The sequence below is a fragment of the Lagopus muta genome, chromosome 2 (assembly GCF_023343835.1).
Source record: "Lagopus muta isolate bLagMut1 chromosome 2, bLagMut1 primary, whole genome shotgun sequence".
Classification (NCBI taxonomy): Eukaryota; Metazoa; Chordata; class Aves; order Galliformes; family Phasianidae; genus Lagopus; species Lagopus muta.
In genome coordinates this window covers 99,996,560-100,023,982 of record NC_064434.1, presented here as the reverse complement: position 1 = coordinate 100,023,982, position 27,423 = coordinate 99,996,560, and the positions used below count along the sequence as shown (strand labels likewise).

The following is a 27,423-nucleotide window of genomic DNA, read 5'->3' as shown; positions in this document are numbered from 1 at the left end:
TTTCCCTGAAGTTAAATGTCAGGTCTCTGCCACAGTTTTCCACTGAGGCCACGTTTTACAGTAACTTCAGCCAGGCTCATCACACAGCTCTCAGTGTTCACCTGTTTTAAGTCCTAAAAATGCAGGACATGTGCAGTGAGGATGACCAGTCCCAGCCCCAACTGCACCAATTTCATCCAGGAAACCTCTGCTGTATGCAGCAGCGTGTATCCTGCTCTTGAGTATTTTGTTTGCAGAGTTCTCTTCAATTTCACATCAGTCTTACTGTTGCAGGATGCCTTGTTATCCAGCTCCTCTTTGCACTCCAGCCATTGTTTGCTATTCCTGTTATTTGCTCCTGTCTTTTTCCCCCCCAAAAAAGCCTCCATTAGCAATACCAGTCCCAAGTCACAGCCTCACTTTTCTTCTATTTCTGCTCGAGGAATGCTGCCCACTGCATAGCTCAGCATCTCTATAAATACAGTGGTTACAAACGAATGCATCCTTCAGCAGCCTTTTAAACCACTCTTTCCTACAACGCACATTGTAAATGAAGAGTAATATATCTTCAGAACTGCCCAGCAAACGTTACTCTGTTAGCAATATAAAAGCCTCACAGTGTCTGAGTAGGTGCCATTGCCAAAAAACATTTTTATTGTGAGCCAGATAATTCAGTTTGAATCGTACATGGTTTGGTATAATCATTCCAGTAAAGCATTCTTTATAATTCTGTAACAGCAAGTCACGTGGCTCAATAAAGTTTATTGCTGCAAGTGCTTGGTGATTCATGGCATGGCACAAATTCTGCTTCTTTCCCGGATCAAGTAATCAATAGCAAAATAATCTCCTTGCTCTGCATTAAATAGGTATGAAGCAAATAAGTACGAAATCTTATATATATATATATATACAAAACAATGTGTACAGAATTGAAATTAACTGCCATGTTGAACTGGGGGTCCTGCACCACGGTTCTGCACAAGGCTGGGGGCAGTGGCTACTAAAGCTTTGTCCAGCATCCTTCTGGCCTTGAATGCTTCCTGCAGCACTGCCAACAGGCACTGTGTAGCAAACCCAGCTGGGACTGACAGATTTGCTTCTTGTCACGTCCAGCAGAGCACTGCTGAGAACTCTGCACACTGATGCTCACATCAGCCTAGGGCCACTCTCTTTGGGACCATCTCCTTCAGGGCATGCCGAAAGAGCAAGACCTATGTTCTCTCCTACAACCTTTTTAGCTCTTCTAGTGCTGTTCCTACATGCAGTAAATCAGTGTTTATAACATCACCCACTGAGTTGAGTGCAAATTAAACCAGGCTTATTTAGTTTGCTCCATTGTGTTCAGCTGCAAGTCACAAAAGGGAGCAGAGGCATGGCAACTGGGAGAGGGCACGTGCTTTTTAACAGGGGCAGCTGAAATAGTCTCTCTGGGAGCCTGGCAGGATGACAGCACCATGACATCTGCTTAAGGATCCTGGATGTCCCTGCTCCTTCTGACTTGTTATGCCCACAGTTCTGAACCCTTGAGCTCCAGTGGCACACAATAACACAGCACAATAACTGATAAATACGTCATGTTATAAACAGCAAAAAATACAGCTATTTTTCTGGTTCTAACAGTTTTCTCACAAAAAGAGCATGAAAATAATACTCGTAGGAACAGGTTGTTCTGGTGAATAAAGAGCACACTGTTGTTTGTGCTGTTTAATGCCTCCTGATTGAGAACACGTACACAATGGAGTTTCTCTCTAAATACACTTGTTGCAGAGGCCTCAGTGCAGTAGGAAGCACATCCCTGAGCTCAGGCTCATGTATAGGCATAAGCCTATGCAAACTTGTTACAACTCCTTCCTACAAAGGCGCTACAGTATCTTCTTCCATTATATAGTCATTCCTGCTGGAGCCCTGTTGCATTCATTGGTCTAAGGAGACTGTGCACAAGAGAAAGAACAATTGTGCTGTCAACTGGAATGCAAAAGCCAAAGCAGCAACCTGTAACAAGCACTTAGTGTGGAAATTTGCAAGCCAAAAAACTAAATGGTAAGAAAATGAAGAAGGGTCCTACATAGAGATGCATCAACTAACTCCAACACAGTTTGGTGGGAATAGCCTCAAGTATGTTCTCTAACACTACAGCCTGTATGTTCCTGAATCACTTAATGACTCACACATAAACATTCTATCATTCTGCTTCACAAAAAAAACCAACAAACATCCAAATGGTTTACCAGTCTCTTTGCCAGACTGCTCCTGTATTATGCTACAGTGAACATCTATTCCCTGCCAGTCTCCAGTGATTTAAAGATAACATTGAATTCATTTATTTTTCACTGTACTGTGCCTTCCAACTCATGGAAAGAACCCCCTGCTCTGAACTAAATCTGCAAGCATCACAAGCTCCATCTCAACTAAGAGCTAAAGGCTTGGTCCACAAACTGGTCAGATCACCTTAGGTTCACTTCAGTAGAGCTATGCTGATGCATGAAAGCAAAGGATATGGTGAGAATGCTTGCAAATGATCTTTCTAAGTCATGGCCGAGGAAGAGTGTCCAACCCCTTGCCCTGACAAGCACATAGACTCCAGCTCTCTATCATGGGCCAAGCAACTACAGAATTTGGATTTTCTCTATTAGATGACAAGACACTTCAGGCAGGGGCTGTTTCTTTCCTAGATTCAGAGTTACTTGCCCCAATAAAGCTCCATCATCAAGCACAGCCTTTGGATACTGTCACAGCAAGAGCCAAATTATAACAGTAACAGAGTAACATTAGCATTAAATAGGTAATTCCTAGAACTCAGCCATGATGCTCCATGGCGCACCCACAGTGGTTGGCATCCAGCAGTTTCCAGCAGAAGGGTTGGCTGAAGTGCAATAGGACTCAAAACAAACTTATTCGTTAGAAAAATAGCAGTGCAACAAGTCTGTGGTTGGTAGGTCAAGTCTGCTTGAGGGGGAAGACTTCTTATGAGGTAAACTGCAGGGAAGAGCCCAGATTCCAACATACGCAGCAAGTTGATAGAAAGCAGCCTTCCTTATTGCAGTACAGGTCTTGCTGTCCCCTCCTTTGCAGCACTCCTTCAAGAATACAGTGTCATCATCATCCACTGTAAAATAATGAGGAAAGTAGGATAAACTCACCCATTCCTAAGAGTGCCCTGTGATATCCAGAACTGAACCAAACTATAGAATATTGGAGGGTTTTTTTGTTTTTTTTTGTCTTTAGAAGGAGTAGAAGCCACAGGGAGGCACAGGACTTAAGAGCCTGTGTTCCTTTTTGTTTCTAACCTACTCTTTAAGTGATCAGATAGAGATACCTTTTTCAAGGCTGGAGAACAAACCATACAGTGCTGCTTGCAATGAAAGAAGCTGCATTTGTCAGTCAGGAACAGGCTTTACCTCAGATTCCCGCAGGTATATCCCTTTACCATCTTGTGTTAAGTTGCGAAAGGCCTCTGTGAAAAAAGGAAGTGAGGAGCATTAACCTGACAGCCAAGAGATCAGCACTACCTGTGACCCCTTGTCCTAGGAAAGACTTGATAAGAATGAGTTTATAATCTATCCACAAATGAACGTAAGCCCCCATTCTTACTGGAAGGTTCTGAGCACTGGAACACCAGGAATCCTGAATAAAGACAGGCACTTTACTTTCTGTCCATCTACTTGTCTCTTCAGAAGCTGCTGTCGTATTTCCACAAGCACAATGTCCCAAGCCTCACAAGCTCCAGTTTCAGACACATGGGAGGTGTCCATAGCATGAGCTCACAGACAAAAGTATCACCTGTCTCACCACCACAATTAGTCCAACCAAAGGTATATGGAAAATAAGCAGCTTCCATCTGTAATTTTCCTGCCTCCTACAGAGACTGGTGCAGAGCTGCTCTCTGCAGGGAGCTAAATCACTCTGACACATACAGTCTTGATTTCTGTAGAAAAAGACTGGCAAAAAGGTATAGAGCTCAATTTCCTCTGTCCCTTGCTTTAAACGAATTCCTCCATGTATTCTGAGAAGAAACCCAACCCTTCTATTTTCACTTAGGTTCTGCCAGCTGGAACAGTTTTGGAAGGGCCAGGGCTTAGCTGGGCAGCAGAGCTTTCCCTGGCCAGTTGCATAGCATGAGCCTCACCTCCCATGATCTCTACTCGAAGCATGAAACACATGAAGCTCTCAAAGCTGATCTTCAAGTCAGGGTCACCATATCTGATTGCCATCAAATTACAGACTTCATTGCCGAGTGAAATGCCTGCAGGAGAGGGGGAAAAATAATAAAAACATGAAAAGCATTACGAGAAGGCAACTCCCAGTTGTGGGCAGCTAAATGTGCATGCTTCTGGGTGTACATGACTCATTGATCTCAGTCCCTTTCCCAGTCATTTGCTTTTTCCAACCTCCCCTACGTTTATCAAGTGCTAACGAGCCCAAACCAACCCCTCAGGTACAGACAGCTCTTTCAAACTCTAACGGGGTCAAATCTGGTCACCTATGCTCCTGTTCCTGTTAGAGCTGTAATAAAACACAAACGGGCAACATTCACTCATGAGTGAATGGAAGGCAGTAACAGCAGCTGCGTTTAAGAGGGTAGGAGAGGCAATGAAAAAGAAAATCCAGAGGAAGCTGATAAAGAAAGCATGTCAAGCAGCATTTGCAGGGAATTTGCTAGGAATATTTCCTACTTGTGGCCTGGTAGTTTAATTTGCTTTAGTAGAGGTCTGTATGGGCTTTTTAACTGTGCTTTCGTTGACACAGGTGAACAGGGTGAGCCACACGTCAAAAAGATGAGTGACATTTAAGCTCTAAAACTGCAAAAGGAGGTAAAAGACTGAGCGCCAACCCCCACTGAAAGTATGGAGAGCACAACAGACCTTGGCCCATGTGAACCTTTGTGTATGTTCTTCATTTCTATTTTAAGCTCAAGATGGTGTATTAGTGAAGCTTGGCACTGGTATTGCCTCCGTGCAAGTCCCAGACTTCCAGATTCAGTCCCTGACATGTCATCAGTACAATGCCAAAGATAAAGGCAAAGATTAAGCAGTCTACCACACAGCAAAATACTTGTCAGATATTTTTACCTAGCTAAAAAGGGAAGCAGAGATGGCTAAGACCATGCAGCCTATGATAATTCCCACTCCCTCTGGGCTCTGCCAACAAGTCCAGATTTTTTCCTACTCAAATTTTTCCCTTTTTGAGGAAGAGGATGAGCCTCACCAAGATGTGCTGTGGCACACACCTGTCTCCTGTACAGCTGCACGCAGTTCTACCAGGTCTAGCTTTCCTGATCTGCTAGTGTCTCTTTTCTGGAAAACCTCCTGGTGGAAACAAGAAAACAAGCAAAAGCCAAATATTTAAACAACAGCAGAGGACAACAAAGGCACTGTGAGTAGAAGAATATTGCAGTGGTACACAGAAATGATTGCTATACCATGTAGAAAAGCAGCCTTTTCCACAGGACTCGGAACTCCTGGATACTCAGCGTGCCAGTGGCATTCAGCTTCATGGAGTAATTAAGGTCAGAATATCTTAAACATGAGAGAATGTACATTACATAAAACTAAATACAAATAATAATACAAAATAAGAAAAAGAACACTGACTGAAAATTCATAGTCACTGTAATATTATTCACACAGTTTTAATATGAAGATGATAACGACTTCTTAGCCAACAAACTTTAGCTCATAGACTTGATTCTCCTCCCACTACAATCAGTGGAAGCCTGGCTGCTGATATCAGAAGCTGCAGGAAATAACCCTTTCTCAAACCTATCCCATTCTGCTACAACTGAAGTGTTATTATGGAAGATGAGAAGTTCGAAAAGCATGGCCATGTTCCAGTCATTAAGAAACCAAAGTGACAGTAAATCTGCCCTAAGACATAATGCTCCAGTGAGTATTTAATAAGCCAGAAGTATCATTCATGCTAAGGAGGATACATCCAGGAGTGCCAGGATACTCTGGCAGGCGTCCAGACTGAAATTCAGGTGAAAACTCCAAAAATCTGGAGAGGATAAAAAAAAGACTGTTTTGAGAGTGCATTGAATATCACTAAGGAAAATGGACTCTGACAAAATTTGTTCTCATTTGAGATGGCTCGGGCCCCAAAGCCCTTGTGTAACTTCTCAGCCGCTTGAGAAGACACATCATTTATGATGATTAAAATATGATGCAGCAGGATGGATTCTACTAGTCTCACAAAACCCAACGTGAGCTCCCTGCAGGCATGTAATGCAAAGTAAAACATAGCACGCTGTCTCCAGTATTAAAGAAAGGACTTCCAAACCTGTAATGCCAAACTGCAGGATCACGAATAAAGCCACTTGACCTGAGGAGCTCTGGGAGTTGTACTGCACATTAATTGAAGCCCTTGCACTGAACATCTCTCTCTTGCTCTCCCTGCCTCATGCTAAGCATCCTTCCTTCCCTCTCTTTCAGAGGCACTGCCAGCTCTGTTAATATGATTAAAAGTACAGACATCACCAAAAAACATGACACTGCATCTAAGCTTAGCATTCCTGGTTCATACATAAATTAAATGAAGAGTAGCAGAAAGAGACTCTAATCTCACTCCAAATTGTGACTTTATATCATATGCAGACTTCCAAGAGCAAGAGACAGAACCATAACTCACCAGTGCCTTCTCTGCAGAAAGTGAAGATGTTTTAATCTTGTTAATATCCCTGTTTATTAAATATGAATCAAGTACTGTAACATTTTTCATGTCTTAACCTTGATCACACACAAAAAATAGACTGTTCAACACAGTCTTCTCATGGATAAGGCAGGGCCTGATGGGTCACTTTGCCAAGACAGAAGAGCTATCTTAGTATACCTCTGCAGAAAAGAGGGCAGATCTAAGTCACCACAAATTGTCACCACATCAGACTCTTATTCATCTTGTTGCCCATAAGGGCTGAATGGTGTATTTTTGTGTTGTGCATGGGTTGGTACCACTGAAGAAACTGGGAAAGGAAACTGGATCCATCACTGTATCTGTAACACCATTACTGTTGCTCAGGGGAAGCAGCCACTGCTGACCTGCTACCGGCACAGAGCAGGTGTCACAGACCTCAGGACAAAGACAGCCCCAAACATGAGTAAGACAGGCTATCTGTCTCCCAAACACAAAGACACAGCAAGGAACAGTCCTGTGCACACACAGAAAGTAAGCAAGCATAGGAACAGCAGATATGAACTATGTCCATCAGGATAAAGATAAATTACCTTGCACTGTATGGCTGCCTACTGCTGCAGGCTCACTTTCTAGCAGAGGCACTGCCAACACTGTGGTAGCACAGGATGAAACAAGAGATGGTTTCAGAATCAATACTGAGGTCATGTTGGGTTTAGAGATCAGATTCAGAGTTTGAATCTGCTCACAGTATCTTCATTTTCAGATACTGAAGCTGAAGATTTTCTCTAGAAAGGTTTGCTTCACAGAAAAATTATTTCTCAGCACTTACGTCTCCAAGATACATTATTCAGGATCCTCTGGAGCTGAACAGCATTTATTTCAGGATTCTGTGATACAAAAGAGAATTACTTTAATCACTAAATCTCTTTTCTCCCTCTTTTGTCTTCCCAGCATGTCTCATCTTAAATCCGAATTTTCTGGCCCCGCTCCCGTCACTGTGAAAATCAATAGGAAAGGCTTCCTTTGAATACGACAAGATTCTCAGCCTGCAGGAGCTGCAGTCTGCTCCTGGCTAAGTTCTCAGGGCACATCTGAAAGCCACACCACTCTTAGAATAAAAATTCTACATGTTCAAGAAGCAAAAGCATTTGCTTCTTGTCAGGAAAAGCTCCTGTCAAAATATTGTTAACAGAAACCCTAATATGTTTTGGAGAAAATGTGCTTGCTAAATGCAGGGTATGCTACCGAATAAACGTAGCCACCCCTTCTGAAAGGAGAACTGTATTTCTGCTCTAAAAGCATGGCTGCTGCTATCAACGTGGGATGAAGGAGTAGGAACATGTCTCGGTTTCTCAGGGTGTGTTGCCTTCTAACAACTGACTTGCCCCAGTGAGAGCAGGAATTCCCAATACAGTAGGATTGGTTAACGCATCCCACTGTTCTGTCCCTGATACTGGGGACAGGAGTTTATGCTTAAGGAGAGCATGCAAGTCTGATCAGCATCCACACTCTATTCTCATTTCTCTGGCACCCATGGCTGTTGAAATAAAGATGTTAGAGGGCACATACATGCTTAGTCCTTTAGTATCTGTTTATGGATCTGCTTTCCATCAGTTTGCTAATGCCTTTGGAGCGTGTTGATACTGTCACATCCACAGTGTCCCATAGCAGTAAGTTCCAGGAGTTTGCCTGTCTCACTGTTAACACATTCCTAAAGCTTTGTGGTCAAAACTGCTGCTTGAAATCAGCACTGTACACATAGTAGCCCAGCCTTCATAGCCTCTCTCTGTCCCCCATGCTTCTATATCCAAACATGCCTTGCACAGTTAGATGTTTTTGCTATCACAGAACTACATAATAACTCTGCTTCTCCTGGTGGTGCATGCACTCACTTACCTGTTCAAAATGTTTTGTGAAGAAATCCTCCCAGATCTTGCCTTCATACCTATCAACAATTTCCTTCAGGACATTAAATAAAATAAATTAAATAAAAGCACTTAAGGAAGAAAAACGTGGCCATTCAAGACATAGTTATTTGAAGATGCTTTTCCAGAACTCTGCTCTCCTCCCATGTTTCTCATCTTCCCCTCACCATTGCAATCAGTGTTACATCACTAATGCAACTCATACCCATAGAAATACTAATTCTTGGAAATAAAATTTCAGATAACAGTGTAGAAAAACATTTCTCTTCCACTCCAAGCTGTGAAAGAAGAAAAAGGGTAGAGTTCAATCCCTGCCAAGGAGAGAATATATACATTTAGGAGAATGGAAGGGACAAAAGAAGGAATGGCCCTGTTTATGCCAAGGGAATGGACTATGCTACAAACCCTCCCAGCTCAAAATACAGTCACACATATATGGCCACTGAGACTAGCTCTTCTTAAAACAACCTATGGATCACTGTATTGTGATAGGGCGATCACATTCTGATTCCACAGTGTCTTCAAGCCTGTCAAGGCATGAAAGAAGTGGGGAGGAATACAAGAAGTTTTCTAACAGCTGTGAACAGGAAAGACTGCAGAGTAAGATTGTGTCAATGAAAGAAAAAAAGAACAGCTGTGAAACAGCAACTAAAATGGTGTCTAAAAATTTGCCTTGATTGTTCACAAGGTCCAAGAATCCGCCCGTAAACCCAAGCCACAATTTGTAAAGTGCTGCAACATGAACACTTACATTCTCACTCTCCCTTTTCATAGTTCAGAGAGACAGGAAAAAACAAACATCCAAGAGCTGAAACCATGGTCCTTCTACTCCCCCTATATCCACTCACCTTGGAGAGGACGAAACTGGTGTTCCCACCCATTTCCCTGGGGATGTGAAAGAGAAGATATTAAGGAGACATTGCAGAGTTGTTTGTCTTGATCACAAGTGGCATTCCCCACCCCCAGCTACAGACCCCATGCCACTGCTGTGCCATATGTATTTTCTCCAGTGTTACAGCTGCACTAGAGTAAGCCCACCATGCCTATATGGCTCTCCAGTGGCTGTTGGCATTCAAAGTCTCCAAAGCAGGATACAACACCTCCAGCACTATGAGCAGAGACCTCTGGCAAATCTACAGTGCATTTAAGTGTTGTGCTTCTCCACTCTTAAACATAAGCTTAAACGTGCTTTAAGAATCATTTCTGTGGGCTTAGCTCAATGCTTCTCAAAAGGACAAGACCAAAAAGCAATATTTCAGGCACTGAGCATCCTGAGCTTGGAGAGAATCAGGCTCTCCAAGAGGCACTGTGCTGCATGCTTCAGCCCTTATGATGCCCCGCTAGGCTAGAAAGTCCAGATTGTACCACCATGCAAGAGAACTGGGTGCTGACAGAGGGGCAGCAGCATCTCACCGAAGGACGTGCTTCCTGGAAAAGACACGTAGAATGAATTCAGACTCCTGCTGAGGCTCCAGAGTGGATGGCACAATCACATAGACACCAGGCTCCAGGTGGAAGTCACAAGTCACTTCCCGTTCATCAAGGAACACCTGGCGCTTGTTCACAGGCTGGTGCCGGGTGAAGAATGCTGGAGACAGCTTTTGATTGATTTCCTCTTGCTAGGGAAGAAATACAGACTAAGTGTGTTCTGTACCAGCTGAACAATGGAACAAAAGACACACAGGGAATTCAAGGGCATGGCACAGTGGCTGCTTGCCTTCAGATCTCAGGTATCTCTACAGCAAAAGCAGCTAAGAGGGTCCATCAGACTATCTTCATCCAACCTGCCCAATATTAAAATGACAAAGAATGGAGCTTCCTCCAACCTTATCAACATTATAATACTACTTGCAAGGAACAGAGCAAGGAGTGGGAAAAGATGTGGCTTCTGCCACTTTAAGTTACTGCTGAAGTAATTTGCATACTGGCAGAAAAGACTGCAGGCAGGAAATGCTCCAGAGACTGCTCCTCACAATCCAGAGCACTCCCCTTATCTCCTAAGTACCATGCACTCTGTGCTCAGTTTGTTCTTTGCACTAGGTATCTAGTAGCAGAGCACTTGGGATCTGAATGTAGTGCAAGAGCAACCTAATCCCTAGCCTGTGTCAACGAACTACTTGTCATTCTTGGCTCTTACAGATGTTTCACTCCACAGGCACTTTTCTACAAAAGAAGGATGGATGAAGTATTTATCTAAGCAACATTATAAATGAGATTAATAACACTGGGGGCCTAGTGGAATGCCAAGTAAATATCCCCGCCAGCAAAGACCACTGTCCCCTTCCAGTCTTGGCTGTTCTTTACATTTAGCCATTTTACTCCCCACCTAGTAATGGAGATGCCATTCCTCTTCCACGACCAGTACCTACAATTTTGAACTCAACTAATTCACGATCACTGTGGCCAAGACAGCCACCTACTGTCACCTCTTCTACAAGGCCTTCCCTATTCTCAAGCAACGGATTTCACAGGACACCTTTCCTAGCTGGCTCACTCGTAATTTGTAAAAATAACTTATTTTCAACATGTTCTTAGGAATTTCCCAGACTCGCTGGCCACAATAGTCTCAGTTTATGTCTGGGAAGTTCAAGTCTCCCATAAGGACACGGGCAATTGATTCCAAGATTTCCCCTACTTGTCTATAGAACGGCTCATTCATGCCACCACCCTGGGTGAGTGTACAGTAGTGGACATCCACAATGATAACGGCTTTGCCATCCATCCCCTTCATCCTCACCCAAAGACTCTCTACCATGTCATCCCCAAAGGCATGGGCTGTATGCCTAATCTCTCCTTTATATACAGAGCAACATCACCACCTCTTCTGCCCTGCCTACCCTACTGAAGAGCTGGTAGCCCTCCCTCCCAGCACTTGAGATGTGGGACTCAGCCCACCAAGTCTCACTGACACCAACCATATCATAGCCCCGGGAAAGGACTGAAGCATCCACTGCCTCCTGCATGTACTGGCATACAAGCATTTCAGACGTGCTCCAGAATTCACAATGTTCCTTGGAGTGTCCTTAGATGCTCTCAGTTTGCAGTCTCTCTATATTGATCTTAGCAACCACTACAAATTTGAAATTAAACACCTGGCTGCCACCAGCTCCCCCCGGGTACAGCACAGCAGCATGCTAGAGCTATGCTCAGGCTCCCTCTGCCAGGAAATTTAATTCATTTGTAACCCTGAGAGTGCCCAAAACATTTAAGTCAGAAAGGAGTGGATTCTTACCTCATGATTACCATGCTAGAAATAGAGTAACTTGGAATACAACTGCACTGCTCTGATCGTAGCCCAACTAGTACTTTGCCAGCTCAAATTCAAAGAAATTCTAACTTAAGTGGTATTCTGAGTAGTAATTTAAGGGAAAGTGTGCCCTTTCAAGATAAAAGACATTAGACCTTTCCGTTGTGAATAATCCTCTGAGATTTGGTTAAAAACTGGGACATACAACAGAGTTTACCTTCCAGAACTTTTTCTTAGATCAAAAAAGGTCCTTTTAAGAGAAAATACTGGAAATATGGCAGGACAAAGCAGCAAACACCTGCAGTGTCAGCTCCAGAACGTCCTCAGGTAGGAAGGAAGCTGAGATATCCTACAAGATCCCTGGCCTACATGGGATACAGGCTCAGCTCCTGCCTCAAGACTGGGAGGCAGCATAAAGGTGATACTGCCTCCTCTGAGAGTTGCAGCAAGCCCAGCTCAAACACGGCTAAGGACTTGAATAACAGCCCACAATGGTGAGAGGAATACTGCTGATCCAATAAACGCCGATGCCACTTTCAACACCTTCAAAGACCTAGTGCAGATGCTAAGCAACTAATGACCCTTTTCAAGACCACTGAGACCTCCTGACGTGGCTACTCTTCAAAAGAGTAGGGTGATAGTTCTGCATTAATAGTGACTTACTGTAACACCCCAGTGAGCTTGAATACACTGCCACTAGCTGTCGGCCAAAAAAAAACAAAGGCAAACACAACACCTTCAATGCTGTCAGAACAGGTCTCTCAGCAAATATCCAGTAGAGGTGACAAAGCACTCACCTGTAGGGTCACCTGCAGGGAGAAAACAAACAGAGGATGTGTCACACAGGGACCTCTTAGTCACACGTACAGCAAGGCTGTATCTGTGGTGGGGAGCAGCTATGCAGGTGCAGCTGGTCAGCAACTTCAACCTCATAGCAGCAACAAAACTTCTAGCTCCATTCAAAGTAAGATGGGGGTTCTGCAAGACCCTCAGATGAGCAGAGAATTGGTTGGGGAAGCTCTCACTCCTCCTACTGACAGCTACTTATTCCTGGATATATAGGGAACCTACTATACTTCACACCTTGTAGAGTGAAAAGCCAATGAAGAGGTGAGGAGCTCGGTTCCGGTGTTTGCTACTGTGTTTCTGCATCAGGGATATAACCACATTGCAGGAGCCCAGGTTTCTCTTACTGTCTTCACTGGCTAAAATATTCAACCAGTACTGGGGGTTCATCCAAAACATGCCTAAGAAGTAAAAAAGAAAAACACTTAGACATTATTTTCCACCTCAAGATTGATTGCTAGCTTCCCATTTGATGCCTGCGCTCAGACTGAATGAATCCCAAGTTGTCTGGGCCTCCAGAATTCACTGGGCTTTGATCTTAGGGTGCAGTTTACAAGTTTAGTGGTAACATTCCTATAAGACTGAAGGAAAGATCAGGACCAAGGAGCTTCATTTCTGCCCAACTGCTGTTAAAATTTATTTTGTTTATAAATGTATGATTATTCCTCTACCATATACTATATATGGGATAACTGACTTCAGAATCCACCTAACCTGCTTCCAGAAGGCTTCTAAGCCTCTGTGTCTCCTAATCAGTTTACTTAAAATACTGCATCCTCATGCTCTCCAAAGAGCAAATTTTAACAGACAAGTCTAATGCTCCAAAGAAGCTGACTGGCAACTGATCCTAAGACTCCTGCAGTTTATTTCATATCATAACCAGCCTTCTGCCCTGTGTTTGCAAGTAATGCAACTTCTGTGATGGCAGAAACTAGACAGTGTTCTTTAGCTGCTTATTTCTGATGCTTGTGTGGTGAGTTAAGAAATAAGAGAACGTCCTGTTGTCAAATTTGTGTTATGGAGTATAATGGTGCTAATAATTGAGTCAACAAAGAAGAGTCACACAACAGAGCACCCAAAAGAGCACTAAGCACCCCTCACCCTTGGAGAATCCCAGACTTCCTCCTGCTGTGCTTCCTTTAACCCATCTCCCATTCTTCAGGGAATACATCCATTTTTTCCCATCTTCCTGGCTCACCAGGTCTGGAGTTAATTTACAGATCACAACGTCTACAAAATGAATCTTAAAATCTTGCAGAGACATCCTGGGAAAAAGAGTGCCAAAAGACATCTTGTCAGCAGTTTAGTTTAATCCATATGGCTCACTAAAAGAAAAGGAAAGGGAGCAAGGAACTTCAAAGCCACGCCATTCTGTGTTACATATGGTAATGCTCAAATTTTATTATGTAGTAAAGAAGCAAGCATCTGCTCCAACAGCAGCATCTATCAGTAGCAAACGCACGACTCAAGTTTACGCAAAACACAGCGGCAGAGACTGAAGTAATATTGCCACCAAAGGGACCGCAGTGAAATTACACGAGTGACAACATTGCCACCTCGTGGCACAAGCTGTAGAGAAACGACAAGCAAAACAAGCAGGAGCTTCCTAAAGTTATCTCAAAAATAAGAGGTGAGACAACAGCTCTTGAAAGTCGCCGTGTCTCCCAGCAGCCTTAGGAGATCTGGCACTGCCCCTCTTCTCCCTCACTCCTGCCTTTTTTAAGAACAGCACTGCCTCTCACATAATCAAGCAGAGATGGAGAGCAAGCAAGCCAGGTCTGTTAGAAAACAGGTCACATATACCATGAATTAGCTGGCATAAGGAGAAAAAACAAAGCACTGCTTTGTCTGCAGACGCAGCCCCTGAGCTACCATCAGAGAGAGGACAGGCAAGACAGAGCTGTTACCAGAACTCTCCATCTTCCTTCTTTTTCCTCAGCAAAATTTTCTCCTTTGGGCTCAGCAACTCCCACTTGTAAGAGCTGAGGGCAAAAAGTATGGAATAACTAAGCCTGAGATTCAATACAGAAAACACAGGTCTCCTTTATAAAAGGATGCCAAAACCCTTGTCCCCACAGATCTCCATGTTTAACCCTTGCTGAACACAGGCCCCCTATGCCTTCAGCTGTTTCAGACCCTCCACAAGTATGCAGTGTGCATGAGATAGCTAAACAATTCCAGTTCTCTCCAGTAGAAAGGCTCCACTTCCATCAGCTGGTCCATTCGCTTGCACACACAGGTTTGTAGTAGTTAAAATAAAAATATCTAAACCTGTGTTGCTGTTTAATTTTCTGTCAAAAGAGACATAATAGGAAGAGTGCTTGGCATAACAGATGAGTGAAAAGGACAGCAAAAAAGGCAGCTGGGAGTAATTTAAAAGGCAAGCCTATGGTATGCTGTTCATTATGCTCTCACACCAGCAACAGCTGGTACGTTGTCATTATGTGGCAGACACGCAGAGAAAGTACTGCTCTGCAGACAAGGTGAAAGTCACTCATATTCCCAACACCTCTCTGTGCTCATCTCCCCTCTCCCCATCCCCAAGCCTCAGCAAATGGGGCTTGTGCAGCAAATGAAAAAAAAAGTTGGGACAGAAGGAACATACTCTCATTCATAGAGAATCGGGCTAGAAGTCTACAGTTGCTCATGGTCTGGAATATAAACCACCGTCTTTCACATAAAATAATCAAGGCAGATTAAATATATGGCCCATTTGCCTCAATAGTTTCATGCTTCCCCAAGCAGCCAGGATGAAGGACTCCTTCAGTCACCCAACTCCAACACTTTGCAGCACATGGAGGTCTTGGCCTGGTCCCACTTGTGATAAAGGGCTCAGTGCCCTTAAATATCCTGTTTAAAGCCTCCTGAATTGTTAAGCTAAAATCTGTCACTTTACACACCATCTAGATCACAGCAACACACACAGCATCTGATTTCCAAGTATGTTTCCTCTGGCACTTCAAAGAATTGAAAAGCAGAATCAAGTCCTATGATTGAAGCTGCATGTTGAAGCTGCATGTGTGAAGTGAGGCCATCTACACAAGCACTGACTGTTGGACAAACATAAATCTCTTAAATCATTGTTTTGAAACCAGAGGGCCTGGGCAAGCAACAGCTATAGACCTGAAAGCTCCTAATTTGAGTCTGAAGATGGCAGCATCCTTCCTCTAAGAAACTTTCCCTCACATTGAGCATCAAACCTTCCATTTTTCAAACCCACCTGTCACTCCAGTCTCCATTCCATTCAATTTTCCCCCATGGATTTCTTAGTCTCACTAAGTTTTCTGGTCCATATTGGCAGGTCACCTGCAGAACATACAACAACACTATGCTTGCCAACATCTCAGCAGTTGTCATCTTTTTGATATCACAGATCCTAACAAGCACGATAATAAAAACTACAAACATACAACTCTGAATGAAAGCACAAAGAAATTAAGATGCTTTATTTTATCTTTTATAAGTGAAACCAGAGACCTCACAGGTTCCTAATTTGGAGGCTTGACCCTCCTTTCCAACATCTGTTCATTTTGTGGTTTCGTGGAAGCAGAACTGTACTACTGTGAAGCTAAATCCTATCACAGTGCCATGGGAGACTATGCCTATGGGGTGGCCATACAGAGCACTGCCTCTTGAACTTAAATGCTGTGGTGGGAGAAAGGGAAGGCAGGTTTACTAGGAGTTAAGATAGCAGCATACAGCAGAACGGCTGAATTTGAGCTCATACCAACAAGCTCAGCTGGTCTCCAACTCCTGCCTGTCCCTTCATCCCATGAGCACAGCCAGCCAAACTGACAGACATATCAATAATGAAGCCTTGTACTTAAAACTTTCCTGCTCTGTCTGGGAGACACAGGCATGCAGCATCCAGCCTTTCTTACAGCCTTCCAAGCACCTATTGAAGAAATGCTAAACATTGCCTTCCCCACATCCATACCACTGTCCGAAGTCTCAGGAAATCCTTGTCAATCTGTTTTTGAAGCTGGACAAGAGGAGTCTGCCATGAACCCAGCTTGAGCTGGGCTCCTTAGGATCTATAATTTTACTGTCCCATTCTATTAGGCAGATATCTTTAGGGCATTCCCCACAACACTTACACAAATCAGTGGGGTCCATCTGCTACTCTGTACAGGAGCCCTGTTTGGTTCCCTTCTCTCAGGCGCATCTCCTTTTCTAGTTTTCCATGTTTTGGCCCTTGTATTCAATTACCTTTTCTCTTCTATGGGTCCTGTCCTGACTGCAGAGGAAGGCCTTCTACTCTGAGCAGGTTTCAGCTCATCCTCCCAGCATACACAAATGCCATTTGTAAGTGATGCACTCAGTGAAGCCCTGTGGCTCATTCCCACTCTTAGAGATATGCTGATCTATAACCATTGTAAAGGTCACATATTAAACCAGACATACTTGAAAGTGAATCTTTACCAAGTCCAATCTCTTTTAACCTTGGACTAAGAGAATATTAAGAAGATAACATGGCTGCCATGAGGGAGGGCTTAACTGAAGTTTGTAACAAAAATTCTGAAATCCAAAGAAGTCGTGACCCAGGATATTAGGACTATTCTTACCTTTCTAATACCAGTTACTGTGTAAGCATGGCCAGCAACAAGTCCATTCCTCAAGACCTTTGTTGCCTGTATGCAGGGAAGAGAAACTGAAGGAAAATAAGCCTTTTCTTTCAAACCTACCTACATAACAGGCTTATACCAATACCAGAAACATACACCTGTGTAAGCAGTGACTGTCAAAAGCAAATGGAGAGGGTAGTAGTTCAGAACATGAGTTCAAATCGTGGCTCCCAAACCTCATGCTAATACTTCAGCTATTGGAAAACCCTAGTGTTCTGCAAATGAAAACCTAACTTGGACTTCTAGAAGTGAGAGAGTAAGCTGTGGATCTAGCCAATTATCCACAATTTATGAGGGAACTTGGGTGATTACGCTCCGAATTCCAAACATACAGCAAAGTATGGCTGTTAGAAAAAATGTGGCTATTAGGAGATCAGATTTATTTTGTCCCCTTTCAAACCATTCTCCATTTGCTTTTGAGAGTCACCATCTGCAAAAATGGAATAACTGTTTAATAAAAATTGAAAAATGAGAGGTCTTTATTCAATAGAGACTTTTTGATAGATAAAGCACAATAGGGAGGATCCTACACACAATAGGAACCTTAAGAGCAATCTTTATGCTTAAGAACATGATTTCTACAGCAAGTCATAGGTGTCAGCTTTCTTTCTAGGAATCACAGCGTCTGGCTGAGCAGAGGAAAACTTGACTGGAAAGACTTGTAGCTGTGAAACCATTAGTCTCACCCCTAACTGTGTCTGACAGCACATGAGAGATCTGCCGTAGGTTGCTCTTGTCAGGATATCCCACAGATCAGGAGGAGCTGCTGGAAGCTTGATCCTTATATTAATGCCACCTGTGAAATCCACCAAGGCTTCTGAAACTTGCCCAATCTGTAGATCTTCATAGGAGCCATAAAGTCTAGCAAACAAATACGTCAGTATACTCTTGGGTTTATAGCCACAGACAATAGGTTGACAGGTATGTGCCAATGAAAGCATATAATAAGGGGTATGAAGGTTTAGATTAGTTTTGTTTGTTTGTTTGTTTTTTAAATATGCTGTAATTCATGTGTAATGTTGGGGAAATATTTGGCGTGCCCAAGACTGGCCATAGGCTGAAAAGAACTGCTTCACTCATTACTGATCTCCTCACTAAGCAGTACCAAGAACATGCCCATCACTGCTTTTTTGATAATTCAGCCTTAGCAAATTTTGCCTGAATATCTCACCAGACAATGTACCATATCTGATACTCCTTAACAGTTCAGCTTCCAATCTGATTTTCTTCACTACTGAAGAGTAACTTTCTCTTTTTGTTCTAGTGCTACAACCAAATGAATATAGCTGAGCTTTCTCTCCTTCTGGATGATCTTTTTCTCAGTACGAGCTAGGTTTTTTCCTGCTCTGCTTATTTTTCCCAGCTCAGATTACTTTAACCCAAGAATAACAAACTCCATCAGTTATGAGTTGTTGCCTTCTTCTTAGTCCCAATAAACCACCCTAGACAAAACAACCCAAAGAGAGAAGCCAATATTTTCAGTATGCCATGTGACTTGTCGAATGCTTTAACAAGTTGAAGGCTTTGTAATATCTCAGAGCAGGAGCCTTTATCAAGGCGAAAGTAGAACTCATCAACAAATGAGTTCTCCCAAAATGAAACTCCTTGGAGGTTTCTCAAGCTGGTAATAGATCAAGAGGGGCATCAGCAATCATTCACCTTTGAAAATCTCTATCTTTGGTCTTCCATTCCTCTGCAGTGTTTGCAAAGAAGGCATCATCTTGGCCAACCCACTATATAAGGAACCACTTTGGGAATAATCCCCTAGCATACATTTGTTTTCATTTCATATCCTAAACCTTTGGATTTATACTTAAGGGCCTGAATTGGCAAGAGCTACTGCAGTGGGAATTTTACTCTTTAGAAATAGAAAGATGAGAACCATTTACTACACTCCAAATGTGGCAAGGCCCAGGAGATGCATTTATAAACAAGTACAAACTGCACAGCACAAGCCAACATATTTCAGAGAGACTATTTTAATAACTTAGAATGAGTCACTTACTTAGCATACGCCTTCTCCAGAAGGGCTCCCCAGAACACATTCTTATAGACTGAAGAAACAAAGACCAGCTCTCCCGCCTCGTTCACCGGCAGGCGATCATCAACCACCACGTCAACCCATTCACCAAAGTGCCAGAACTGTCAGGGGAAAGGAATGAACTGAAATTTTCCTCAGAAGGAACCTCCTTTCAAAGCAAGGGCAAAGGCAGGATTGCTTAGCTGCAGGCTCAGGATGAGCTGCCTTGGGTTATGGACTGTACGAGATCAGTGGGAGGTGCTGACTCACCCAAAGATTCAACTCATCAGCCTTACCCAGACAAAGGAGAAAACAAAGTGTGTGTCAGGAGTAAAAGAGGGATTAAATAGGGAAATGAGGAACAGTTGAGCTTTCAGGGAAGGTGTTCCCAATTGCGGGGTGGCAGAGCTGCAGCAAGAGCAGAGTAAAAACTCAGCGCCTTTATGACTGCTGCTGCTATGTGGAGACATTTGTCTTGATAAAATATTGGATAGGGCTAAGCTGAGGAGAAGAGACAACTGAGACACATCCTCAGACAAGTTAACCCCCTTCCTGCATTGCTTTGTGGCCTTCCAGGCCAGGACACCTCCTGGCTGCTTGCCCTTGGTCAAGGGAAACCCTGTAGAAATAATCCAAGGATTTGACATAAAACATGACAGGGGATTTCTGAAGACCTCCCTCGCTCCTGTGGAGCAAACATACCCGGAAGTGGAAAATGCCAGCATATTTCCTCTCAAAGCTCTGGTTTTGTGGCACGACTGCAGCTAAGATGTCCTGGTGGAATGTTAGGGCTTGCAGAGCAGCCAGGAACCAGCAGTTCCCTGTGCCAAGACAAACGGACACATGTGGTTGGCTGAAAAGCAAGACCAGTCAGCCAAGTTCAGGAGCTCCATGAAGATCCTAGAAGAAGAGCTGTTGTGCTAATGTCTTTAAAATTATAATGAACAATACACAGAAAATTAGACCAGACACGTGCTTTATTTAATTAAACCGTGATTGTTTTATAATTGTCCTCCCATGACCTTTTCCTTTAGATATTGTTTGGTTCAATGACAAATTTAAAAAGAAGTAGCTGTCAGTGTAAACATTCTGTTTTTTACTGGCATTACATATTTTTGTACAAACACACTATTACAAAACCTTTCCCTTTTTCTTTGAAAATACTAACTTCAGAAGAGGAGAATTATTTCCAGTGGATCTCCCAGGCAAAGCTGTACCTTGTATTTAAGAGCTTATAGCACTCAATAAAAATTAATTCAGTCCTGCCCTGTCTTGCAGATGCTAATATATCCTTCTCAGGTAATGTGGTATAAAAATGATTTTTTCAACTTCAAAGCTGAGAAGAGAATGCATTCTCTCCAGCTCTTAGGTATGGAGATAGCAGAAATCTCAGATTTTCCTGCTTCTGTGGTCTCTGCTCAGTTGTCAAGTAGCACTGCTAAAGACCACCAAATGCACACAGTAACTTCCCATTGCAATAGCAGCAGGCTCAAAAGCAACAAAGTGAGCAGCAATTTTAGCTTGTGGATATAACTGTCACACTTCAAATTCCACCCTGACACTTGCCAGGATTTTACTGAGCCTGTCCCTCCTTAATGATTGCTTAAACCACACCATGCTAAGCGAAGCAACATAGGCATGCACACCTATTCTGTCCCAGTTTGATTCAGTCAAAATCCCACATAAAATGTTATTTTGTATAAAGCCACTTACATATTTATACAAAGGAATTTTTCCTTACCCACTAATCCTTGGCAGAGGTCAAGTTGCTTTCTGTTTGCAGCATAAAATACTGGAGTTCTGTGCAAAGCCTGGGAAGCACATGGCCAAAGAGAAGAGGACAGCCAAGTTACTAACATGAGCTATTTTAGCTCGAAGTCAAGAACTTTGTCTGCAGAGCTGCAATCTCATGAGATGAGAGATGCAATGAGTTCATCGTTTGGAATGTAAAAAACTCATGGATATATGACAAAAACACTCCCTCTGCCTGACTTCAGAATAATTAAGGTAGCTTTCTCCCAGAAGACATTATTCTAGTTCAGATGTAATGCCAGTGTTGTCAGGTACCCAGGCTACTCTGACACAACCCTAGGCACACCAAATTTTGCCTACACCAAATACAGTCCCAGAGATAAACTAGCACTGCTCAGACTCATCAGTATGGTTATTCACAAATATCTCTGTAAGGAGACCACCCTACAGACCTGCCAGCCCACCTCCTCTATAATTGCTGACAAGTTTCAGCAAAAGAGGCTACAGTGGCAGAGCAGAAACTGTTAAACTTTCAGCTAATATAGCTGATGTCACCATGATTTGACTGACAATCAAGCTACAGACTAACAGATATCTGCTAGGGAAGTTTCTGGTGATGTGACAAGAACATGATTCTTGACTAACCATCCAGAAAGAAATTATGCTGTTAGTCTTTTCTTCTCACAAATGCCTCTGGGCACAACTCAATAACTTAAGTGCCAAACTTTCGTTTTGCTCTTATGACCCACAAATTGCTCAAGTTTATTTTCACACTGCTGGCTATCTCTTCAGGCAGCAGCAGAGAAATGGCAAATCCTGAAAAGGCTGCTACAGTAATTAGACACCAGCTCCCATCCGTGGTGAATTTGGATGTTCATCATTTTGCAGGCCATCTGGCATAGATACAGCAAGCTACAAGGTTGAAGGCCAAATAGAACAATCTCAGCATTTCTTCTGCAGCCTATGGACTGAAGGATACACAGCATCCTTCCTCGGAGAGTCTTTGCTGAGCTAAGTTTGGAATCAGAGCAAATGGCAACCTTCTTCTTCAGGAAGCTTTAGAGTAGCTTTAGAGTGGACTGAGAGAAAGATGAAGTTTCAATGCCATTCCGCTGGAGTGGAGATAAAGAATTACAGACCTGAAGAGCTTTGTAGAGACCAGGACTTGTATCACCTTCCCTTTCAAGTACATCTATGCTGATAGAGCTGTCTCACCCTCAGAGTCCAGCTCAGACCCCTAAGCATGGCATTTGTGCTCTGCCAGATCCTGACAATACAGACTATCTGTGCGATGGAATTACGTATGAAACCCTGAGAACCAGGGCTGCTATTTCCAAGGCCTCCTGCTTGTTTCTTTCCTGCTTGTCTACTTTCCTGCTGATTTTCTTGAGTTTTGCAGAAACGTGTCCCTTCTAAGAAATTGGTTAAATTTAACAAAATCTGATGGCTAGAAAATAACTTCACTAGGAGATGCTATGTGCTATTACCTGCAGACCTCCAAGGTGACTGAATCTCCCAGATGAGTGCTTTTAGGAAGATCAGAGTATCAGTGTGCTCCTCGATGACTCATTAAGAACAGAATTGCCACTGCTAGTAATAGGCTAGAGCTAATAGGCCTTCTCTAACTGTGCCAGAACCCCGTCTTGGCCAGCAAGGCTTGCTATCAATTTGTTATGGGAACTTGCTCTGGGATCACAGCTTGGTCCCAGGAGTCTTGTTCATTCTGTTTAAGCGTGGGGTAGCAAGCAGCAAGAACCTTGGAAATACGAGCACAAGTAAAGTGCAGAAGCTTCAGAACTGAAAACAATCCACTGATGATCAGTTACTGGTCATGGCAGAAGCTCAACCTTGAGAGCTGGGAAACAGTGCACAAATACAGTAGAGAACAGACTAAACAGTTAAGAAAGAAGGGAAGAAAAAAAAAAAAGAAAAAAAAGAAAAAAAGCACAGACCAGCAAGAAGATAAGGCACCTGCCACTGCCTAGGAAAGCAACAGCTTTCAGCATTGCAACAGTATGTGGTCCAAGGGATGGGGGCCAAAGGCTAAGAATGGACTGAAAATTCAGAAATCTTCTAAAGCATTAAGATCCTCGATTTTGGGGAGAGAGGCTGTCATCACGAGAACTGACATCACAGAATCTCCACAGAATCATCACATCTGCCAGCATGCTACTTGCTCCAAGGGCACCAGCTTCCACTCACCCCCTTCATTCGCTTTCCCTGCCTGCTCTAAGTGTTACTGCATATAAACTGAATAAAGTTGGTTATGATTTCTGGCAATAAATGCTTTAAAGGCAATCATGGAACTATATGTACACAAACATCTGAAATGACAGCCGCTACAATTAAGTATCACTTTTGAAGGCATTAAGGCACTTGAAGTCTAGGAGCAAGTCCACTTGATGTTATTGCTACTTGCTGTCTATCCACTCTGATCATTCTCTTACATGAGAATGAATATTCACTAAAAATCACTTACATGTGGCCTCTTCCACTGTACATTTCGGGGGAGTTTCTTCAGTATTGCTCCCGTTCCAATAGAGCTGATGTCAGCAGGGAAACTCTCATCAGTGAACAGTTGTTTATTCTTCAAGCAGGTCTCCAGCAAGGCCTGGTAGTTCTGCTGGACAGGTGGGCTGTGTTTTTGAAAGATATTCTTTCCCAAAGACCCAGGTGACTTCTTTTTTTTCAGGCATGGCAACAAAGGCATGGCGATATTCTTCCTCTGAGGAGCTTACAGGGACCTTGCCCTGCTCAGTCCTGTTAGAAATTCCTTGTATACTGGGATGAGGTACGTCTTCTCCAGAAGAGTTCTGGATCATTAAAATAAATGTAAAAAGTAAATTGAATCTCGGCTCTTAACATTTTTCTTTAACCAGCAGAGGGGGATGGCACTCATAGGAGTGGGACCACTTCTAATTCTAATCTGATATCTGTCACTGTGTTTCCAAGGCTTTACATTCTGCAAATTTATGTCAAAATGAGTTACCAATTGAGTTTTACCTGGGCTTCAAAGCTATACACACAGCTATTCTGAGTCTCTCTCCAGACTATTCTAGGCTCTCTAGGGTGTTTTCATAGCATGCTAAAACACGAATGACATTCTGGCATGTGGATATTTCCCCTCCCTAAGCAGGAAAAACATTAAGACAAACCAAAAGCTAACAAAACATGGAACACATTAAGCATTACAAAGCCAGTTACTCAAAACCCTCCAATAGTCATTGCCCTCTTTGCCTCACTCTGAAAAATGATACAATCTCCCCAAGAGATCACATTCCATCTTGCTGATGACCACAGATTCACACATGAAACTGCATACTGAGATTTTTTTTTCTTGGAACATTCAAGACAGATGTTTCTCATCTTTCCATTGAAAACAGCAAAAAGTGATCTCACAACCCATTTTTCATGCCTCATGCTAAATATTAGCAGCCATCACCTTTTGCTACAAGTGGTGAGCATCTTTTGCATGGAGAAAGAAAAAATGATTAAGAAACTCAGAAGACAAATCATTGCCCATAAACAGTAACAAGGTTGACTGAAAAAATTTATCCTGCTACTAAGTTCAACAAACGGTTCCCATGCTGAACTGACAGTATTTGGAAGCCTTCCCTTCTCTTGTGAGACTGCAAGTCACTGCCTCAGGCACACTAGGAAACTGATCTCAATTAGGAACCATTGATTGTTACTCTCATTAAAGTTGTAGATCACCAGCATTCCTTGTGAGAAACCAAACAAACATGGATTACACTGTCCTCCCGCACAGAGCCCTCCTCAGTTGTTTTAAAACTGTTCTGCAATTGATCTACAAGGCTTGCTTCTCAAGGGCAAATGAAAGAAAAATCTTCAGACGATGAAACAAAAATTGGAAACAAAAATTCAATTTCTCACTGGACATTATCATGGTACATTTCAAACCTAGGATGTAAGTGCCTAACAACTTCTCTACTTTTTCTCTATCATCTCTCCCTCCAAACCTTGTCTTTTTTGCAGTCACTGACCTTCACAACTACAAGAATATGAAGAACAGACAGAGACACAGATTTAATGCAAAAAAAATGGTTTGGAGACCCAACTGTGTTCAGTCTTCATGTATGAAGCAGAAATTCTCATTTTGCTGTTCTACAGGAGAAGAATTGGTGACTAATTGAAATACTCAGAGCTATGTTGAAAAGCAAATATCTGAGAACTGATTATTGTGTGTGCTGAACTTCCTCAATACTTGATCAAATAATTGAGACACTTTCACCAGTTCACACCTGTCTGATTTTTATTTGAAAAGCAACAAAACTTTTAAATAGGCTTTGAAACTAAAAAACAGTATGAAAAAGAAAATGCTTTCAAAACTGGAGGTTTAAATCTCCTGAACATACAGCCTTATTCCCAAGAAGCTGAGTCAGCAGCCATAACTGTAACTTTACATTGAGTTGGTGGGGCAGTTTGAAAACCTCCCATCTGATTCTACCTGCAGCTGTATTGCTTTGAACTCTTTCCCAAATTATCTGGAAATCTTCGTCTGCCTGCTGTTTGACCTCAGTCCTGTGTATGAGCAGGAGCCAGACACAGCTGTATATGACAATACATCACCTGCACTCTACGCAGCAATGTTACTGAACTAGACTGTCAGCAATCAGTGCACCCCACCGTGTCTTCTGGTGTGGATGGAGAGTAGCCTGTGCATGTCTCTTCCAGTCATTATGATTTCTAGTGGAAAGGAGCCAAGCATAGCAGACAGGTTAAAAGCTGTAGATGGAAGCTGTGAACGTGCAGGCTGGCTGGATTTGATCCTCTATTCTTTGCATGTTACCCTTCTCAGCACGTTTGCCATCTGATGCACCTCTTTCCACTAAATTAGCATCCTGTGCTCTCCTGCTCATCATGTTAGATGCCATGAAGTGGTCTAATTCCTCAATCTTAAATTTAAAGCCTAAAGAAGCCACAGAAAATTCTTCCCTTTCAGTACAAGTAACTGGACCATCAAAGGATTCCCCAAGAGCCTCTTTCCCTAAGAAAGGATTAATCTTGGACAACATTGTCCAGCTCCCTTGATTTCATGAACAAGTATCTATATGGATCTACTCCTGTGTGGAATAAAACAAATGTTTGCATGCAAAATAGTACATTTTAGGGTGAGCAGAACAAATGATGCCAGGCCACCTTTCACAGCCATTCTTGTAATACAACAGAAGTAGACAAATAAACAGTCAAGTGACTGTATTCCAATACTGTTAATGTTTGTTAGTCTCTTAACATACGTTACGAAAATTGCACTTGCAGGTACAACCTCGAGTCTTTAATTAAACACTGTAGTGTATTTCAGAAATAGAAACTCAACGCTGACTCCTGTTTTTCTTGTGGGTGCTTTAGCAAACAACAATATCCTGAAAAGGAGTACGTACGTGTGTTTTCTCACAAAATAAATGAAATCACTGTTAGGTGAAGAGCCTTGCCCTGAATTTCCAGTGCTTAGATTCTTGGCCCAAAAGGTCATGAACATCTTCCGGCATTGAGATTTTCAAGGGCACGCAGGGAACCTGCCCCAGAGTCTCCCACTGAAGTTAACAATAAGCCTATAGGGAATATGCCTGGACGGCATTCAGAGCTTCAGCCAATACCTCCCTGAATAAACACTTTTAAAGACTCTGGCTGAGAATTTAAAAGATATATTCTTTACTCTGAAGATTGTCCAAGCTCTGTAAAAATCAGTGGGAACACGAATTTCCCATTTACTTGGGATCTGTTCTTTAGCACTTAAGGCTACAACACCCACATTCACAATCATCCTAACTACCAGAGATCCTGACTGCCCACAACTTCAGCTGAACCTCAGAAGAAACATTTAACTTCTGTGGCCAAATATCAGAAAAATTTTCTATAAACAGCAAAGCTGAGAGCAGAAAGGTGAACAAAATCTTGGTTAGCTGCAACACCAGCCTGCGTTCCCAACCATTTGGCAGGCAGAAGCTTTGTAACTGTAACATGCAGAGCAGCTGACCCAGCTCATTTAGTTGCTTTATATCGCACCCATTATTCTCATGTTTGCTGACATGGACTTTCTGCCTTTGCCTTTAACACTTCCATAGAAAAGTACAGCAGCAGTTGTTGTTCAGTGTGGCTAGCGGCATCATGTAACTAATACACAGTTTTGATCCTGGAGGACAGCTTCCTCTCAGCACCATGCCTCCGGCAAGCAGTGACAGAGTTCTACTTCTTTCAACCCCTTGGAACATCCTAAGTGTGCCACCCACATGGATACTGGTCAATAATGCTAGCACCAGAGCTCTAGATGTAGCACTTGGCATTTGATGTCCTACCTTCTCCAGGTGTGTCCTCACAGCGAAGGATAATTGTTCCACTGGCAGTGATGAACTCTGCTTATAAACAGCATATGTGTTACCC

General features: G+C 42.8%; 1 protein-coding gene across 1 annotated transcript; it reads right to left on the bottom strand.

The window, feature by feature from the left end:
* Nucleotides 1-698: 698 nt before the first annotated feature.
* On the bottom strand, nt 699-27,423 carry CAPN14 (calpain 14). The gene is given in 21 exon segments (XM_048937194.1): nt 699-3,085; nt 3,378-3,433; nt 4,106-4,222; nt 5,207-5,285; nt 5,399-5,467; nt 5,909-5,973; nt 7,436-7,493; nt 8,503-8,565; nt 9,380-9,416; nt 9,945-10,150; nt 12,850-13,025; nt 13,726-13,889; nt 14,532-14,606; nt 15,845-15,930; nt 17,190-17,255; nt 17,936-18,110; nt 19,255-19,391; nt 19,972-20,090; nt 21,011-21,080; nt 23,501-23,834; nt 27,339-27,423. Coding segments are annotated over 20 exon segments (2,076 nt in total). The 5' UTR covers nt 23,732-23,834; nt 27,339-27,423; the 3' UTR covers nt 699-3,058.